This window comes from Myotis lucifugus, unplaced genomic scaffold (assembly GCF_000147115.1).
Source record: "Myotis lucifugus unplaced genomic scaffold, Myoluc2.0 scaffold_388, whole genome shotgun sequence".
In the NCBI taxonomy this organism is placed as follows: domain Eukaryota; kingdom Metazoa; phylum Chordata; class Mammalia; order Chiroptera; family Vespertilionidae; genus Myotis; species Myotis lucifugus.
The window spans coordinates 518,722-540,023 of NW_005871436.1; the positions used below are offsets into that span (position 1 = coordinate 518,722).

General features: G+C 38.0%; 1 protein-coding gene across 6 annotated transcripts in view; it reads right to left on the bottom strand.

Annotated features, from left to right (window-relative positions):
- MBNL2 (muscleblind like splicing regulator 2) overlaps positions 1 to 21,302 on the bottom strand; it is a 158,918-nt gene that overhangs the window by 30,040 nt on the left and 107,576 nt on the right. For 3 of the 6 annotated variants that reach the window (XM_006101946.3, XM_006101947.3, XM_006101948.3), the window contains exons 4-7: positions 13,913 to 14,113; positions 11,008 to 11,271; positions 6,186 to 6,239; positions 5,402 to 5,555 (exon numbers count right to left, since the gene is read on the bottom strand). In XM_006101946.3, the coding sequence (XP_006102008.1) occupies positions 5,402 to 5,555; positions 6,186 to 6,239; positions 11,008 to 11,271; positions 13,913 to 14,113 (673 nt within the window). The remainder of the gene's footprint in view (positions 1 to 5,401; positions 5,556 to 6,185; positions 6,240 to 11,007; positions 11,272 to 13,912; positions 14,114 to 21,302) is intronic. The other 3 variants (XM_023743410.1, XM_006101950.3, XM_023743411.1) reach the window with 1 other exon arrangement.

Sequence of the window (21,302 nt, forward strand, 5' to 3'; positions counted from 1 at the left end):
ATAATATAAATATAATCAAGTTCTAGTCTTTTTCATCTACTCTACTTTTCCCTGGTAAATCATTCAATTCATAATATTATTCAATCCAGGATCTATTCAATACTATCTATGAGCTCAAGCTACGAGATTTATCTATCCTTCCCAGTTCTTTCCTTTAAGCTCCAGGTCTTTTTATCTACCTGCTCACCAGGCCTTTCAACTTGGATGTCTGACAAGTGTCTTGAATTTCTCATGTCCAAACATTGATCTTTCCCACAGAATGTTTCTCCGCCTCAGGAAATGCTAGATGGACATCACCATCTATGTAGTAACTCTAGCTTAAAATGAAAGCTATGCCTGATGCCACTTCCCCTTGTGAAACTTCCTGGTCCAACTCACCTTTAAGTCAAAGCTACCTTGTTTCTAAAATGTGCCTTGTATTTGTCTGTTTGTCCATCTCTACTGCCATTTCTCAAGTTTTGATCACCATTGGTTCTAGGCTCAGCTATGCAATAACAGCCTAACTGGTCTTCCTGCTTCCCTCCTTGTCTTTGGCTTAGTCCATTCTCCACTCTGCTGGCAGAGTGAACCTTTCCGAATACAGCTCAGTTCACTTCTCTGCTGGAAATGACTCACTGCCTTCGCATTGCTTTTAGGATAAAGGCCACCTATGGTCCTGTCCTGACTACCTCCCCAGCTTGTCCTATACCCTAGTCCCCCTAGAATCATGACCCAGACAGTTTAGCCGTTCGCTTCTTTCTTTTTTCTTTTAGGGAACAGATTGAAGTTTATAGATTTTCGATTGATGAAACAGCCTTCCATTTCTTTGAATTAACACAGCACATCTTTGTCCTACTTTTGAGATTCCCGCAAGCTGTCCCTTCTGACTAGAATAATCTTTACCCCATTCTTTTCATCTTCCAGGTTTAATGGTACATGTCACTTCTTTAGAAAATCATTCAATTGTTCTTTTACCTACCTCCATATGCCGTTTAAATCAGCTTTCTATTTTAAATCTTACTGAACTCTTTACTTTTTCATTCATAGTACTCATAACAATTTTTAATTATATATTTCTATGGGTATTTCTTGAATATCCATCTTGTCCTCTGGGAGAACAGGGTTTATTTATGTCTGTCTAGGTGTATCTACACAGTAGATAGACAATTGGTTGAATGAATGTTCTCAGCCATTCCTGAAAGTGTGATGGGAGCAATTTGTCCCTAAAATTTATTTAAAGTACCCAGTTTGTGAATGACTTCATTTTAAATCAACCGTGGCTGGATTCAAAGTTATCCCTAAAAAATTCCATGTTATGCCTCTGCATTCCAATAAGGAGGGGCTTTCTTGGAGGGCTTTCCTGTGTCGTGCATGTCAATGTCATTGGTTTGCAAACCGTCAGCAGCAGCTCCTGCCACCATACTGGGCTAGGATTGGACACATCACATTGGTTCCAGTTCAGGCTGTGGCTGGAATGCTCAGCCACATTAATTTGATGAACCGCGTCTCCACGTGGCCTAAAAGTGATATGAATATTGGAAACACATCTGGTCCTGGTCTTGCTTCCTAGCCCCATCTCTGCCTTTTCATTCCACTCTGATCTCCCCACCCATCCACAGTCCCTTATGTACTTTACATTGTAGCTACAGGGGACCACCTGCTATTTCTCAATACATTCTGCCCAACCCATGCTGTACCCTCCTATCAGGGATGCTCATTAGTTAAATCTTCCTTATAAAGTGCTAAGCAAAGTTCTGCTATGGAAAGTCTTTCTTTCTCCTCATCCTTTGTCAACCAGTCACAGCACATGCCTTTTTCTCCTTCACTCTCAAATAGCTTTGCTCACATCCCAATGAAGCCCATGCTTTGCCTTATATTTGTTTTTTTTTCTAGTTCTGAACTCATGTGTGTTCTCATTATTGGTTCTGGAACCCAGAGCACATTACGTGTTCAATAACTGTTTACCAACTTGAATAGGATATATAAATTTTGCTATGGTTTTATATAGATATAGTTTCCGCTACACACTGACAAATCTTTCATAAAGATATGTGATAACCTTATGTAACATAATGGTTTCTGATCACTAGGCAACATTTGTGCTAGCACTGTTCCATGTCCTACTTATTCCATATTTCCAATATAATGAAATAAGTCAAGGAGGGGGTCAGTGGGTCATCTTTGTTCTCATTGGCTGAAGAATTTCGCAAAGGCACTAATTCTCATCAACAAAGCCTCAAATGTTTTCTGCTTCCATTGCACAAATATTTCAACTCTAGAATCTGTGAGTCAGAATTATCTGGATAATTCCACTAATTATATATCACACTTTGCAGCATAGACACAGCCTCAGTTTTTCCATCTGCAAAATGCAAATAATGATGCCTGGCACTGGCAGAACTATCTTGAAGAATAATGTGACAATGTCTATAAGAACACTCACAGTAACTCAGAATAAACCTGTCAGAGAAATGCCAAGAACTATTATGCTGCTATTTTTGTAAATGTGTGTGGTTTTTGCCACTTTCCTAACATAGCAAAGAAAAAGTATAACTACTAGGTTAAAATAATCTCTATCAAAAAAAGGGGAAAAAAAGCAAAAAATAAAGGAAAACTCCCACCCACTGAAAATGTGCTAGGGCATCAACCAGGGTGATAATTATATTAGCAGGGTTGGGAGAAGAATCCCATATTTTACATAACATTTTATGTTCATATCTCCAAAGACTGAAGGCAGAATTTCTGAAATCCAAATTCACATTGTGTCAATGGGAGAATTTTAGTAGCACATCAAAAACTTCACTTATGAATGATCTGTCAATAAAGGGCAACCTCTTGGAGAACATAAAATGCTTTTTGTTTCATGTTTATGACAATTGTTAAAGTGTTTATTGAAAAATCAAAATGTGTCAGTTTAAAAATAATGGGCCCACCACCTACTAAGTCGCAAAAAAATACTTTTGAACACCATCACTTAATTTGCAGAGATTTCAAACAATAATGATTAACAATGAAAATTATCATTATCATTTAAAAATTAGGCTGAAAATGTGATTTGTGAGGAAGAAAGCCTAAAATAAAAACTAGAGGCAAAGTAAACACTGATATGTATGCTATGGATTTAAGTGGGGGGGGGGAGATTATGCTAATTCCTTTGTGATAAAATTATTTTATCTTTCATCGTTTAAGAGAAACATGTGAAAACTTCTTAGAAGTTGAAATGCCATTTCAGAAAATGATATCTACATGTTTGTTCGCTATGGTATTAATATGGTGTTATAGTTGGAAACATGTATAATTCACAGAATTAAGTGAACTTGGCTTCCAAAAGTCCACTCAATTGAGGGTTGCTGGACACACTTGAACAGTTCTTAAAGAATCCAGCAGAGGGCAGAAGTGCACAACCATAGCAGCCAGTTCAGCCTATTGGTCCTCAATGCAACCCATTTCATCAATAATAATCAAGTCATTGCATAAGGGATGATATTCATTCTTGCTTTGGAAGTCTTTAAATGGTTTCCAGGTGAACTGTTTTAAAATGAGCATTCTTTCAGTGCTTTAGCAAATCGATCATTATTGGATTGAAGTGTTAAATATGAATTAGAGGGCTTCAGTCTTTTGCATGGCTTAGCTCCAGGATTTATATAGACATGCCCAGGAAATGGTAGTGGCATTATCATCCAGTCTTCAGAAACAGACTTGTCTTTTTATGTTTTTCCCCTCAGTATATTCTGCCTTATTTTTTTTTCTCCTAAAATATCTAGTGATGGGGTCTATAAAATAAGACATTTGTAGAAATCACACAGGACCCTGAGGTAAGTTTACCTTCTAGTAATTCTTTTACAAACATGTCATATCCAATGGATTGCATGTACAGATACTGCTGTGCTATAACTGCACTGAAGTGGCACTAATTAAGATTGTAATAGAACAAACGTGAAGTCCTAATAAGTAGTGACTTAGAGACTGACTCTACAGGTCTATGAACATTTTTTAAGAGTAGAGCAGAACTAAAATAAGGAAACTAAATACTAAGAACCATTTTGCTTGTAATTTATATTTTTACTATAAAATATATTGTTATAACAGGTTGTAATTCATTTCAAAGTATAGACTTTATACAAAGAATACATAGAAATATTTATTCAACTCCCTCCTATGTTAACTATTGATATACTATGAGATTTAAGTGAATAGATAATAAACCTGAAAAGTCCAACCACATGGATTAGGATCAACAAACTCTTTTTGATAAAATTGTTGCTCATTTACATTTACCTTTAAGTTACTATCATGGAATGAAAATTTTGACTTTGAAACTAAGAACACAACGGACAGTCTTCTCACTAAGGCCTAAGTCACTCTCTGGTTTGTGTTTTTTGACACTCTAGAAAATATTATGAGACTATTATTCCTGCTTCTGATTCTAACACAGACTAAAGGTCAAAACCACAGTCAATTTATGGTGGCTCCTTGTGTTTGTGTATGGTGTATGTAAGTCTGTGGTCGGGGAGGTGGATAAGAAATGGAGGAGGGTTGACATGCATTGTACTTTTGTTCCTTCACTTACATTTGATGGTTTATACCAAGCTTTAAAGGAGAACTCTGTGGTCTCCACACATGGAGACCCAGGGAATGTCTTGTCATGTAAATTGAATTGATCATAGGAAAACTAGGTTTTAGGTCTTTTTTTTTCATTAGTTGTGCCATCTTGGCAAGTCACTTCACATTTGGGCAGGGGGCACCTCAGTTTTCTCATCTGTAAAACAATCAACTGGATGAGGAGGTCACTAATAATCTTTTCACTTCAAGATTCTATGATTAAAATGATTCATCTTTTAGTGGAATGATAGAGTTAATGCATCTTAGTATCTAATATTATCAGGCATTGGCTCTCTATATTGTAAACTTGGTGGGAGTTGAGAAGAATGGTGAGAGAGATAGAATGGATGTAAAAATATGAGTAGAGGATTGCTTTAATTTGAATAGCCTCATTTTTTAGTGCTCTGAATAGGAGTAGAAAAGAAAAGGTTAGTATTTATAGGAATTGCTTTTTTTAAAAGTCATTCAGGGTTAATGACAAATTTCAATTGTCACACATAGAAGGTCTTATTTACATAAACAATTTTACACAACATGTGTAAATACAAGAAACCAAAAGGCTTAGCTATTTGCTTCTTACGGGTTTAATCTGTCACTTGACTGTATAAAATATTTGGCTTTAGAATCCTAACAGTCCATAGCTATCATTCCAAGCAAGGTAAATATATATAGATAGCTAGGACAATGATGAGTTTCAGGCTGTATTTATTGTACCTTTAAAAGCAAATTAGATGCCACCAAACAGCTTAAAGGAATGAGAAGAAAGCACATGACCAGAAGGGCACACAGACACAGGACTTGGAACGGTCAGGGCACATACCTGTCGGAATAAACGCCGTGTGTTGCTGCAACTGTGCACTGGTTAGAGCCTGCTGGTAGTGCAAGACGCTGGGATTAAAGACCGTGCTGGCACCGTTGCTTTTTTCAAGTGCTTGTCTCTTTGGTAAAGGATGAAGAGCACCAGGTGGAAAGGCCTATAAGTGAAGAATCGGATATGATATGTATAACTCAAAGTAAATACAACTTCAGTGTCCACAGAGATCATCAATTGCAACATTTTTTTAAAAAAATGACAGCTAAGGAGATGCCTGTGCCATGCACCTTAATTTAAACAGCGGCAATGTCGAATGAGTGAGAATTCGTTATTGAGAGCGAAAGCATGATTTCTGTAATCCAAAACAGTAGCATCTCAACTAAGGAAAAGAAAAACTATCAAGCAACAACAACAAAAAATGGCTCCAGCTTTTTAAATGAGTTAAACTATTCTAAGGAAGGAAAGAAGCATTTGTGTTATCATTAATTCTATTTTTTATGTTAACTAAATGATCATTTCTTGAATTTAAATGTTAATAAGAATTATAATAAGCATCTTCTGAGCCAAGTAATTTAAATTTGCTTTACTCTTTTGGAAAAGGTATTAACATTTGTTAGGATTAATTTATTTTACATATTACATATGAAAATGAGATGGCTAAACACCTTATTGAATTTTTCATTAATTAATAATAATGATTTTTTTGCAACCAATATTTTACAAGTAATACAAATCTCAGATGGTTCTCTGAAAGGCTACATGCAAAGCGAAAGGTGAAAGGTCAAAGTACCAGGTCTACAGATGCTTCGAGAGGTCGCTTCATTGCTTTGGCAGTCGACTGAGTCTTTTAATAACAGGCAGCGAGCACATGATGGCAGTGGGCCAATGGGATTCAAGCGAATTAACATACAGGTAAACAGCAAGCAGAGGTGCATCATGGGAACGGCATTGCATTGTGGATAGGTGAGAAGGAAAAAAATATTCTGAATGCAATATACAACGTACAAAACACTAGGCATGCACAACAACAAAAATGTTCTCTAAAGAAATGAATATTACACCTTAAATTAGTATTGAAGCAAAAATGCATCTACTATACCTTAGTTAAAAGCATATAAGAGAGTAAAATATAGATGTTTGAAATTCAGGAAAGTTAATCAAAACAGCAGCTTGCATACACACCATAAGCATTTTTTATATTGCTTCAGAAAAAAAAAAAGCAAAACTCTTAAGGGTCATAGGATTGAAGAACTTCTGATAAGTTAGTTTTCAAATATGAAATAATCAATGTGCGAAATATATAAGACCCAAGTAAAAAAATATAATATCTTAAATTGCATAAAAATAATTTTTAATGAAGATCTAGCCTAACAAAATGAAGTGGCAAACTGAGACAAAAAAATTCAGGCAAAAAAATATTCAAACACAAGATTATTTAGGCAAAACTGTTTGGGTTTGGATCTTAATTTTTTGTCTGAATCATGTGGATAATTGTCTCAATTCTTCTCTTCACTCTGCTAGCATGGATTGGAATAAGGTTCCAAATTTAACAAATTTTGAATATGAACAGTAAGTTTCTCAAATTTCTCTCTTTTATTCCATTGTACTGTTTCTAATGACTAACTTATCATCCATTCTAAGTTTTCCACTATATTTGAAATTAGAATTCAATTTATCTCAAACAACTTACCGGATTATACTAATAAAATACCTTTAAAAAAGGTATTTAGTGTTTTCAGGTATCAAAATAATTTGTATTTAATAGTTCTACTTGTACAGTTAACTACAATTAGCGACCAACCCAGTTAATGAGATGTGGAACTCTAGAATAAATACAATAGCTAAAAATAACAAACAGCTAAAAATGGCAAAGTACTGCTTGAAATAATAGAAGTGAAATAGTATCTATAATCATACTTTTGGGCAGACAGTTTCATTTAAACAGTTGAAATAACAACAAATATTGATTGATTTAGACCACAATGAAAATTTTTTCTATTCCTTGGTAATTGTAAAAAATCTAAAAATTTGATGATGAAATTCTGTGAAAATAAACAAATTTAAAAGAATAACTCCAAATGCAAATAAAAAATGAAGTACCCATTTTTAATGGTTAGCACAATAAGTAAATCCCTAAGGTTTGTATAACAAATATAAATGTTATGTTCTAAAGTTCTGAATTCGAACTATGACATTTGAAATAAGTTGAAATAGTACTAAACTCTCAAAATAGGAAACAGTAAATGATATTTTCCTCGGAAAATAAAGGGTTGCTTATCATCATTTGATGATTCAGGATTAAAAGTATAGAAATGATAGGAAGTCATTTTATAGAAGAGGTATGGGGTGGGGAAAGAGCTAGAAATAAAGTGGAAAGGACTATAGGTTAGAAGAGTTTTAGAATGGCCAATGGAGAAAATGTTTTGGATGGCAGTCTCAATAGAGGCCATCAAATATTATGAAATCATTGTTCTAAAAGTAAAATTGTGAATGTTTTTATAAACCAATAAGCTCTATAATAAGAAAGCTTCTTTATACTGAATATTCTTTCCTCAAATGTAAATTCTCCATTATGTAGCTTCCATGACATCACTTTTATTTAAACTCTTTCATGCCTGTATAGTTTTATATTGCTAAAAAATGCATTTTCTTTAGCTTAAATTAGTCTGTGCTAATTATATAAGGTTACATAGCCTGTTCCCCAAGTGCACTGAGAACATTAACTGGATGGTAAACTCAAGGTCATTTTGACCTCAATTCTTCCCTTCACTTTGTCAGTCCTCGGGAGTTAGAGAACACACCCACTGTTGGGTTGATCTTTATGCTAACTAGATATGTTAACTAGAAGAATATTGATGAACAACATTTTGATATAAGAAAGAATCATTTAATGAAGTCTCTAAGTAGAAAAGGAAATATTAAATATTTCTCCGGGGAGGTACATGTTTTCTTTTTTTTCTGATACATAATTTTCATAGAAATTCTAATAATCTAGAAACGTAAAGAAACGCAGAACTCTAAACTGAGCTGGATAATGAGCATCTTCTTTTCTACCACTCCATATTGTAGGTTATCTTTGCTAGATGCAAACAGCTTGTCTTCTGGGAGAATCAAGCATACATAGTAATATCGCACACAGCTCACACTTTGAGGCACATGAGTAGATTGCATTTAGAAATCTGTATGGATGAATAATCATGTTATAACACAGCATTATAGGACACGGATGTTCTGATGTAGAGGATATTATTTGACTGATATTATTTACTATTATTGAAAGATCTTTAGTATTAGAACAGACTTTAGAGATCACCAAACCCAGTACATCTTGGGAGCTTCCTTAGTCACCTATGCAGAGAAAGGTTCTCTTTAATTGAGCTCCTACTATGTGCCAGACACGTGGCATTCATTCTTGCTGTCCTTACCATTTATATCCTCTGCCCCCTCTGGGCCTTCTCCAGCTTGTGCACATGCAGCCAGGTTTTACTTTGACTGGATCAAGAAACCATCCAACTACGGGTTGAGGCAAGCGAACTAAGGGCCCATGTCAGGCATCACAGGCCAAAAGCAGATCTGAGGAGTCAGGAAACCCTGACAACAATAATGAGAGCTGCCACTTTAACATGGAACAAAAGGAAGTGGACAAGCAGGGTGGAATTCAAAGTTCCGGTACATGTTTTACAAAACAGGTATCTCCCCGCGTAGCCCCTTTTTGTGTGTAAAGCAAGACTGCTTTCTTGAAGATCAGATACCCTTCGTGTTACCAAAGAGAAGCTCTGTCTGGCTTATCTTCACAGTTTGAAAGTTCTAGAGTAAGAATGCTTTGACTTTATCCAAGTGCACCTAGGCTGGTTTCTAATGAGTCTCTCACGTCACTAAAAAGATATGACAGATTCAGTCATTTCCATGTCATTATCAGAAAGAAGCTGGCGTTTGATCTAAAACTACATTCCTTTGGGTTGTCTTTGATGCTGCTGCAAGATTCCCTGAAATGATGGAATTCCAAATTTGGGCACAATGTAACAATCCAGGAAACTATGGTAACTAAACATACTGACATTCACTCCAATAACGTCTATGCGTCTTGATGAGTATGACAGGAGAATGCACAGGAAGGCACAATAATACAGTCTTGATTTAAAGATAACAGGCTGAAGAATGACCTTTTTGTGTAAGTGGCCATTTCTTCTTTTATCCCCATTAACCCAGGTCACCTACCATTTATATATAGTAGGTACACTGTTCCTTCAGAGATGGAAGGTGTGCAAACCATGGTCAGCATTGTATAGAGAAACTGGTCTTAGAGAATGGAGCTGATATACCAAGAGAAGCATGTATTCAAGCAGACTTCTGAGGAGCCAGAGATCTCACATGAACACAGATGTATTAGAACCTTCTACAACTTTGTCCAGTATTTCTTAAACTTTGCTGCACATCAGAATCAGTTTTTAAACAAGGCCACTGCCCAGGCCGCGTCCAGACCAGTTAAATAACTTTGGGGGAAGGGACTGATATTTGAACTTCTCAAGACTCCTCAGGTAATTTCAAATACAACCAAGTTTGAGAATCAGTGGTCTAGCCCGTGGTCAGCAAACTGCGGCTCGCGAGCCACATGCGGCTCTTTGACCCCTTGAGTGTGGCTCTTCCTAAGCCTTAGGAGTACCCTAATTAAGTTAATAACAATGTACCTACCTATATAGTTTAAGTTTAAAAAATTTGGTTCTCAAAAGAAATTTCAGTCGTTGTCCTGTTGATATTTGGCTCTGTTGACTAATGAGTTAGCCGACCACTGGGACTCTAGGCAGGTGCTCCTCAGATGTTAATGTGCATACAAAACACCTAACATTTGAATTTTAAAATCTGGAGTGGGGCCGAGGGGTCTGGGGCTGTGACAGGCCCCCAAGTGCTGATAATGAGGTGCCTGTTGGTCTCTAAGGGACAGGAAAGTGACTCAAGTTCTGGATGCTGGGTTACAGGCCTTTATTTATTTATTTATTTATTTATTTATTTTAATTTTATTTAATTACTCATTTATTTTTTAAGCACCAGCCAGTACAGCTCCATTTTCATCTCTCTCATGACTTGGTGTTCTGTGTAAAATTTCACTTAGGGAGAGAAAGTTTGCAGCAAATCCCTTGGCCCCCGTGATGACTAAAGGAAAAGAGGAAACCAATGGAAATAGGGAAGAGTCAGTCATTGATTGACTGGTCACCTGTTGCTACTTCTCTGCTCCAGGGTCTGCTCTCCGAAGATGCGGTCTATTGCTCAGTTTCCCACTCTCTTAAGCGCCAGTGCCCACCGTCCTGTTCAGCAGGAGGCCCTGGAGCCCCTCTCCCAGGAAGAACCCCAGCCTGTGACCACAGAACTGGCCCCCGGGGAGGGCGCTGGCACCTGCCCTTGGTTGCCTGCCCCTGAGGGATATACTTATTGTGCTGAAGAAGGGAGGGAGGGGGAAACAAAACAAAGAGGGAGAACAACAGAACTTAGGCAGCGGAGCAGCAGGAATAGCAGCCTTCCCTATTCCCAGCGGGTGTGGAGAGCGGCAGGACCCAGGCGCCCGGAGCCCGCGGGCTCCTGGGGGGAGGAAGGTGCGCGGGGGCGCACCCACTTACCATGACTGTGGCCGCGGCCGCAGCTGCCTGGGCGGCCACCGCGGCTTGGTTGGCTTGGTGCTGCGCGGCTTTGATTTTGGCCTGCAAGTGTGCAGGAGGGTGAAAATATTTGCATTTCTCCCTCATGCAACGCCCCTTTATGTAATCCATACAAACGGTTACGGTGTTGTCGTTCGTGTCGATCATCGTGCTGTCGGCGGGGTGTGCGAAGCGGCAGTCGGTCTCGCCCCGGGCACAGTTTCCTCGCTGGAACTCCCTGCATACCTAGGACACAGGGGCGAGAGCAGACAATGCAGCACGGGGCCTGGTCGCCGCCTCTGCACGTGCAGCCGTGCGTGTGTGTGTGTGTGTGTGTGTGTGTTTTAATTGAATTAATTCCTTTCGTTTCTCTGAAGGGTGGCTTTTGTGTCATTTACAATGCAAGTTTGATGATCAAGAACACAAGTAACCAGAAGCCCTAATAAAAACGATTTTGAGTTTTGCTTTGCCCTCTTTTCTAGGTTGAGAGTGAGTGGATATTGAGAAAATAAGTCAAAATCTGCAGTTTGGGGAAAATAACAAAGAGAAATCAATAAGGCCTCCACTGTCTCTGGGATATATAAATATATATAATAATTTGGAGATATACACACACACAAATCTTCTACTCTGAACAACTCTGGAATGCTATAGGTTTTTTGCATGGAGGGATAATTTCACCATAGTTTAAGCCACCAGGCCATAGCTGTACAACTCCAAAAAGAGTAGGGGGAAATGACAAACTCGTTCCTCCTCTCTGAGAATGGGAAATGGGGGGGGGGTGAATACCCCAGTTTCCCCCTAGGTCTCCCCTGCTCTACAAAGATAGCATGATAATAAATCTGAAGAATTATGATATCAAAGCCACTGAAAACTTTCATTTAAGGTCACCATATTACTATTTTTGACAGCACAGAAAAACGATAAACATATTTTAAAAGGACAAAAAAGAGAGAAATGTGGAAAGAGGTAAAGGGAGGGGAAGATATGAAGGGAAGTAGAATAGAGTTTGAAATGTTGTGTGTTGTTTCTTTTTTATTCCTTAGTCCTAGTTACCCTGAAACCTCAAGTAACTAGAATGCTCCATGCTCTGAAAATTCTGGTGAATCAAGAGTTTACTGTACAAAGGTTTTTTGTTTGTTTGTTTTTTAGAATTTAAAGAGTATCCTTAATTCTGCCCTGAATATTAGAACATGAAATAACATAAATAACATATATACATAATTCTTAGATTTATAAATATCATTAGCAGGGAAGAATTACTAGTAAAATGTTAAGTTATTTTTTTCTTTAGGCTCCAACCCCAAAGTGGGCATATTTAAGTGGTCGTTCACATCCTGATCATCAGTGATGTTATATGAAGGGTCAACTGATATGACGGTCAAGCCTGGTGACCGTCAAACGTACTGGGTAACAAATAAGTCACAAAATTGTCAACTGTTTCTTCCTACTTTGAATATTAGCCAACATTCCATCCTTAGTTCATGAAATGTGCACAATAAGAATTACTAAGATGTTCCCACAGATTCTGAGTGAGCCTTCCTCTGTAAATGGACTGATTCCAGTCTGAGCCTGCATCAGAGGTATGGGCCAGCCAGTAAGCATTTACCAAGGGTCTCTGTGTGGAGCCAACTTCATTCCTGGTTTGAAGTGGGAACTGAAAGCTGCTCTGATAAAGTCATGGTGAGTCATTTTTTCACATATCTTTGCCCATCAGTACTGTTGGGAACGACAGTTTGTTCCCAACTCAGCTGATCTAATCTGTTTTCTAAAACCACACAGTCACGTACTGAACACTAAAGCTTCATGGGTCCAGCAGGTGGAGCCCAAAACACTTATCTAGTCCCATGAAAGGTCTGTTCAGCATTCACAGAGACAGGCTAGATCAAAACAGTAGTGATTAGAGTTTGCAGCCTTTTCATGTGGAGATCCATATACTCTGGATTGAAACTGACGTTAGGCAGCAACATTTTACCGCCCTCAAGATTTATTGGGTGGATATTTAAACAAATGTATGTTTGAAAGAACATTCTCGAAGGATCCAACATAAAGCTCAGGGTACATCCTCACCATACATATATCACCTAACAACTTTAATTGGTAGTGGAATTAAAGGAGCTCTTTGAAAAATCTATTAAAATCTTTACACACCCATATAAAATGCTCTATTAAATATCACAGGATACAGTAGTTAAGATAAATGGATGAATCCTCTAACTCTGATTAAAGAGAAATATTACCCAGTAAAGTACAGATGGGTTGGCTTGACTCAGGACTTAAGAATTATGTTTTATAAATATATGTATTTGTTTTCTTGGCTTTTATAGAACACTTAAGTGTAAATTGAAGAAACGGTCCCAATCAACAAATTTGCCCAGTTTGCAATTCCCCCTGTTTACCAACAACACACCAAGGGCTGATATTCGGGAACGTTGTAGTACAGCCATACTAGTTCCTGAAATAGTGAGATATGATCGTATTAACTGGTCAACAGTATAATCCGACTTATTCCAACCGTTGTCCCTGAGTGTCCCCCACTGCTCTGGCTTCTGGGCTCCTGACTTGCCCCCTCAAAACCAATCCAGATTCCAGCAAAGGTTAAAGCCTAGCCCAGCTGGAGGCCTTCAGGAGCCATCACTATGGCTGCCACAGTGATTGATTCAGTGTTCCACTGGTTGCTAATATTTTGCAGCTGACTTTCTGTGTGTTAAACGTACTCTTTTCCCACAGACTAATTTCCTTTATACTTGGCTTCAAATTCAAACCAAGGAATCATGAACGCATGGCTTTTAGATGAATATGTGTGCAATATCTTACAAGCGTTTACCTACATAGAAGTACACTTCTACCACAAATGCATTTCAAACCACAAATAAAATGGAAGTACCTCCAGTTTGTCAGTCCTGAGAAGTTTCTGAGTTGTAGTTGAGCCCGGGACAGTGACAGGTGGACTTCCGGGAACAATAACAGGTGTGGTGGGTAGAATTTCTGTTGGGACTAACCCAACTCCAGGGGTTACAGGTGCTAAGTAAGGAGCAAAGCTAATCGCCGTATTTGTCCCTATTGTGGGACCTACAGGAAAAGTGGGCTGTTAAAGAAAGATAACAGAGGATAAAGATATCTTTAGAATAAAACTTTAAAAAATCACCAGCATGTCATTTGAGCAAAATTTATTCATCTTGTACAAGACCCTGTGTTAGTTGCATAAATCTATTCTGAACTATGTAAGTTCATTAAACTTCCCTGTTTGGTTTTGCTTAATAAAAATTAGATCCATATAGACCCTCTCTTCTCAAAACCATACAAAAACATTGGAGAACAACATAGGAACCTAATTACAGGGAACAGGTTAAGCCTTTGCTTTTATTACAGGTTAAACTTTTATTTCTATGAAAGTGTCCTCAACAAAATATATTCACTCTAATTGCTCATCATTCCGAAGTATTAAATTTCCTAACACTACAGTTAGTAAAACCTATAGAATACTGATTCATAGTCTTTGATTCCTCCTACATGTCTCTCAAAGGGAGAGGAATAAAGAAAAAAACCTTGATTATAGCCTGACCAAGTTTATACATTCTCAAAAAGTGGGCATTACTTGGGATTTTATTTTTTTCATACTTACCAGTATGTTTCCATATTCACTAGCATGAATATTTTTAAAATTCATCTGCAGTTTCAATATAGACCTGCTATTTCCTGCTCTAGCTTAAGTATGTCTTGAACTAACCTTTCTTTCTTAAAAGAGTGAATGAAAAGCTTGAACTTTTCAAGTGGCCAATTTTTCAATTGACTGTTGAAAGTTGGTTTGGTTTCCTAGGTCACACAATCAACGCAGCAGTGATAAAGGCATAAAGTACCTTATTAAACTTCCTTATCACTGTACTCCTTGTCCAGGGGTAAGAAGAAATAGGTTGATGGGATGATAATTTTTTAAAGCTCCACCTACAAATATGCCTTTCAGAAAGGAAATAACATACATTTAAGAGAACAAGAAACTTCACTTCACTTTTTAAAGAGTCAATGTTAAAAATTTAAGATGCTAGATAAAGATTTTTCTTAGACTAAATTTCACATTGAGTTGGACTTGAATGGTTGTTGTTGGCTTGTTTGTTTTTTAGTTATTGGATGAGTTTTAATCTGTTTATTTTTAGGAGCAATTTTCAGATATTTGCAGTGACATGTTAATGCAGTGTTCTAATGCGGAACTGTGCTGTTGGCCATGTCATGGTACGTCTCTATTTATACATTGTGGGTAACATTCTTGTTGTCTATTTATGGCTCTGAATGAGCTGTTGAACATATGGGGAAAATAACAATCTATGTTTATTAAACAAATTTTTTGTTGACAGCAATAACTGAAAAATATCTCTTACAAATGATCATGTTAGAAAACAGTAAATTAGTGATAGTTTGTGCAGGGAGTTCTTGGAGAGGCTGAAAGTCTTTACTGAGTGGCTGGGGCTGTAAGAGGTGATTCTAAAGGTCTTAGAGGGCTGGGGCTACAGCACTCCCACGAGCGGTTCTTAGATCTTTATGGTTTAGACATAAAATTCACTTTGGAAGAATGTTGCAACATGAGGTCTCAACATGGGAAATAGCTGGAAGTTGGGATTTTTTTCTTCCTTGACTTTCTACAAAATTTCATATGTGTATGTTTTCCATTTTCAACCCGTTTGAGTCATAATTATAGAAAGTTGTGGTTTTCAGGAACTATAACTTTTATAATTTAGTACTATTGAGACAAAGCCAAGTGATTAAAATGGTACAAGGGCTAGCTAATGTTAGGATTTTAAAAAGTCGATCCTGAGAGGTCATAAATCATAACAGATCAGTGACACAAAGAACCAGCTATATCAGAAGTACCTGGGGGAGGGGGGCGGGGTGGTCATAAACAGAGACATCACAAATTCTGGCTCAACAGGTCTAGGCAGGGGCCTTGAAATTTGCATTTAAAATGTTTGCTACAGGATCTGTTGTGTGGCCCAGTTTGGGGACCACTGTCATAGATGAGGAGAGAAAATAAGTATTAAAAAAAAACTTGTACTAAATGTGTCATTTAACCCAGAGACTATTTATCAAAGTAAACATTTAGAGAAAAGAGCCCTCCCCCACACCTCCATTTTTGACTTTCTACAGAAGCAAATCCCCAACCCTCTCTCCATGTGAAGCCAGGGTCAGTGTGGTGACACAAACACAGGGCACACCTTGACAGTCAATAGGATATCAGAACCTCAAAACTCATCTCCCAAAACCTTTTTGGATATCAATAAATCTATTGCAATTAGTTAATGTTGCTTTCCAAAATATGTTACTTGTTCATCTAATTTCATAATCTTAAATGGATGTTTTAGTTTCTTTATTGCTAATAGTTGTAACATAGTTCATAAAAAGTATTATTCAAAAGTAAAAACATTTGAGCATTTTTTCATATGTCTCCTGGCCATTTGTATGTCCTCTTTGGAGAAATGTCTATTCAGGTGTCCTGCCCATTTCTTAATTGGATTGTTTGTCTTAGTATACATTTGCTTTACTGTGTGGCTACTGTGCTGTTATGTTGGTAGCTTGTTTCTTTCTTCTTTTTTTTAAACTTATTTTTAGTGCTTACCCGAATACATATGTCCCCATCCCCCCTCTTTGCCCACCTGCTCCCACCCCTTAGCACCTTTTTCCTCTGGCCTTCGGCACACTGTTGTCTGTGTCTATGGGTTATACGTATATGTTCTTTGGCTAATCCCTCCTCACACACATTGTCTTCTTTAATCTTGTCAATATCCGTGAGAAGCAAGTGTGGTAGTGCGAATTGCAGTCTCACAGGTGAAAGCAATTTAGTGTAGAGACTAAAGGATTACCCAAGGTCATTGCTGCCGAGGCAGAGGCAGGACAAAATAGCCAGGACTCTTGGCTCCAAGACTGGGGCTATTTCCATTCTTCTGCACTCACTAGATTTTGTTGGTAATGTCTTACAACCAAAGAAGAAAAAACACTAGCTGCTCTTATGTTTTTGGAGCGTAAAGAGAGTGAGTGTTGGCGGGGAACTGTGGCCCACATGCATCCAGGGCCTCCTACAGATGAGAGATGTAGGGCTGCTCTGAACAGCTGTGTGGGATGCTGCTGCCTTGGGAAATGGATTCTCAGATTCCAAATTCAAATTAAACTTCCAGAGGCAGAGTCCAGGCTGACAACACATCATGGTGTCTCAATTCAGTTCTTAGCTGGCAGCTGGGAAAGGAGAAGGACAGCACCTCCAAATGAGTCTGTTCCTGGAAGCGTACCAGCGAGAGTATGGGCGAACTGGCTCATGGTTTCTGCAGAAGGGCTGTTGCCAGGCTGTCTGAGACGGGATCCATGTGGTCCTTGTCATCTCTCAGCACCAGCTGCAGCTGGAGAGGTCAGAGGACAAGAGCCACAGAAAGTCTTCTGGAAGAAAATAGTTTCTGCAATGCTGGTCTTGCTATTTTTTCCCTCGTTACTTCGCTCCACATTTCCGGATTTCTCTCCCCAGAACTCTCCACTCTTCTTTCACACAGTACATTATATCAGTAGTTCCAGGTTCAAAGATTTAACACACACACACATCCACATGGTCTTTGATATTTTGTAGTGGCAAGGAAGGGCTGGTACTGAGGAGTAATAGCTGAGTGGCCTGGGATATTTATGGCTCTAAAATTTCATCAACTGACTTTAAAACAAGAGCGTGAGAGTTCATGCATTTAGAAAGCTTTGACTTCAAAGGGTACGTATTTGGCACTTAAACAGAAAGGCTTAAAACATGGTGTCCCTTAAACCTCCTCCCTTTACTCCAGAAGCATCACTGAAGGGCAGAATTCTCATTGTCAGACCTTGTCCCCGAGGACTGTATTGTATAGGTTCTTAAATCTCTGTTCTACTAAAGGCTACCCACCTGCTTCTTCATCTTGAGTGAACATATGAAGATTATGTGTGTGATGGGGTGAAAATGAAAAGAAGAATTACTTTATATTCCATCAGAAATGGGGAGTGAAAGACTGCTAGAAGGAACAAAAGAACAGGGAATGTTTAAATATAGTGAATTTGAGATAGAAGAATTATGATAGGAAGGAATGAATTGTATTTTCATTCACTTAATAAATACTTATTGGTATAGACACAGTGCCAAAATACTGTGTGTACATTTATTAAACTTAAACTCTAATGGGCAAGAACAAGCAAAATTACAGTTCATGTTTATGGATAAGTAGAAATGAGGAGGCTTCATTGATCGTGATGGAGATGGGTGGTAAATCGCAGGGAATAGATTTAGAGTCCTTCTGAATGAGATGAAGTTAACACGTGAAGGATAATAGGATACTTCCAGCAAGAGCAGAGACCATGAGGCAAGCAAGAGCTTTGTGTGTTCACAGAATGTGTTCACAGAACTGAAGGTGTGGTTTGGTCTCAGTGGATTCAGGGTGAGGTGGTGAGCTGGGCGAGGACCAGATCACAGATAAGGCTATATGTTTAGGCTTTCTCCCTGTGAAATGGGAAAGCATTGAAATATTTTAAGCAAGGGAGTGATATGATTTCATTTATATGTTTAAAAAGTTCCTATGGTTGCTATATGCAGGATACATTGAAATAAAGAAAACTGAGAGATTAGAAAGGAAATGCCCACAATGTATTTTGATAAATAGGTTTATGGTAGCTCAACAAGGGTGCTGGGACTTGAAGGCAGATATATTAGGACTTACTAATGAAATAGACATGAAAAAGTATGCAAGAGAGAGTCTGCTTGGTTTCGGTTTGAAACTGTTGGTTGCATTTACTGAGATGGAAATGTAGTGGAATGAATAATTTGATCTTTAACATGTTGAGATCCTGTGAGAAATTTAAAAGTGAGTCCAATAGGAAGTTGGATACAGGAGCCTGAGGCTCAGACAAGTTTGGACTGAAAGCATACATTTGGGATTGTTCTTAGCCTGTAGATGATTTACAGTCATAAGAATGGGTGAGACCAGGAAGGAGAGGGTAGATGAGAGAGATGTCCAGTGCTGGGAACCTCAATTAGTAATTTCAACACATAGAGAAATATGATAGAGAAAGAGGAGGAAGGAGTGATTAGAGAGGAAGGAGTGCTCTACAAAGAAGAGATTGATTATACAAGCCGAATATTACTAAGAGGTCAAACAAATATAATGAAGACAAAAGTGACCCTCAGTTTAGAAATATGAAGATCACTGGTAGAAGATTTAAGGGTGGATGGGAGCTAGAGGGAGTAGAAAAATATAGAGAAGTTTAACTTCAAAGAAATCTAAAAAGGGAGTGGTACTTGTTTCTCTATTTTATCTTAAACAATTTCTGCATATTTCTTGTGGCTGATCAAACATATTCCCACAAACTTTGTGGCTTAAAACAACACAATTTATCCTTTCATAGTCCTGGAATCATGAAATCAGTTTCACTGGGTCAAAATCAAGTTGTTGGCAAGACCACACTCACTCTGGAGTCTCTAAGGATTCCTTGTCTCTTCCATCTTCTGGTGGCTGCTGGCATTCCTTGGTTTGTGACCACATCGCTCCATTTTTTACCTCTGTGGGTACATTGCCTTTATCCTCTTTGTCTGTGTCAACTCTCCCTTTGTATCTCTCTTATAAGGATAGTTGTAATTGCATTTATTTATTGATTTAGTAGGTAAATATTGGCTACTTTATTATGTATGGTGCCATCCAGGAGAATGGGAAGTTAATGCTCAAAAGTCTGAACTTTCCAATGGCATGTAGATTACAGATTATATAGGGCAAAATCACAAGCCATCATAGGTTAGGGGTACAGGGTCTTGCTGGGAGCTGATTGGTCAGAGGTGAGTAAGGATAATGAATCATTTCTGCAGGTCTCGAGGACAGCTCTGAGGCCTATTCTTGTGATCTTTTGTCCTGGTTTCATGGGAAAGTAGCCAGGGGGTGGTTCCACCTTAGAGCTCAGGAACTTACATATAACTTAGGTTAAGATGTTATCTTTAGCCTGCCAGGGGTCCAGACACTGTGACCATTAGTCAGATCCCGGCTACTGTCTTCTGCTGCCTCCGGGGTTGCTGATTATCCAGAGAAAAAGCTAGGTCTTTGGGTGACATAGACAGAGAGAGAGGTGATTGCATTTCATCCTGGAGGATTTCCTCAGCTCAAGGTACCCAGCTTAATCACATCTGCAAAGACCCTGTTTCCATTTAAGGTAACATTTACAGGTTCCAGGTACTTTTGAGAGTCACTATTTGGCCTACTACATTGTACTAGGTCACCAATTAATTCCTGAGACTCTGAAGTCATTTGCTTGTAGGGTTGATGAGTAAGTTTATCAAACTTTATTCTAATACTTCTTGTAATTTAACAATCTCTATTAAAATATTTAAATGTACTATACCTTTTTCATAATCATGGTTATTAACTTCTAACTAATATTTGAGATTATACATAACTTTCAAAAAAAGTTCAACTAATAGCAACAGGAATGGAGTTTTCTTATTGACATTGCCATTATTGAGTACCAGGGTCAATCCTTATTAATTATACATAAATAAGAAGCGAATGATTAAAATGAGTGAGATATATACTACAGTGTTACCATGCTGACCTTGGTTGTTCTAAATTTATTCCCATAGACATTATTTAATGTCATATAACTAAACTATTTTAGCATTTAGAGAATTTAAAAAATAACTTATATCCATGCATCAATAAAGAGGACCATAAATTATACATGTGTGTGGTTTTAAATAGGTCTACTTAAATGCCTATTTTTGGTGTTAAAGGTATTTAGAACGCTACTTGTGTTTTCCTTACATCAAGGCTAACTTCTACTCATTCTTTAGGACGCACTTATTTGGGACCTCCTCCAAGCAGCCTTTCCTGCCTTATCCACAATCACAGTTCCCTGTGCCTGAATCTTACTTTGCCCTTTCCCTGAATCTGTCTATCCCCAAAAGACTATATCCTATTTATCTTGGAGCCACCTGTGCCTGGCACTTGTTTTTGTATTTTTTCCTCTGGGTAGAGCTTGTTCCTGGCTACTTTGTGCCATCATTCTTGACCTTGAGATAAGCAGATTCTTGACCTTGAGATAAGCAGATTAGTCCCCCAGATTCCCTCCCCTCATCCCCACACCCACCCTCCCCATCTCATCTCACAGACACACAGTACAAAAATTCAACTCACTGGTAGCTATCCCTTTTAATTTAGCAGCTTTCAATAAGAATTTTCATACAATAAAGGCTGATTTTTAAACAATAGTCTTTTGTGTACCTACGTGTGTTTTTTTTTTAAAAA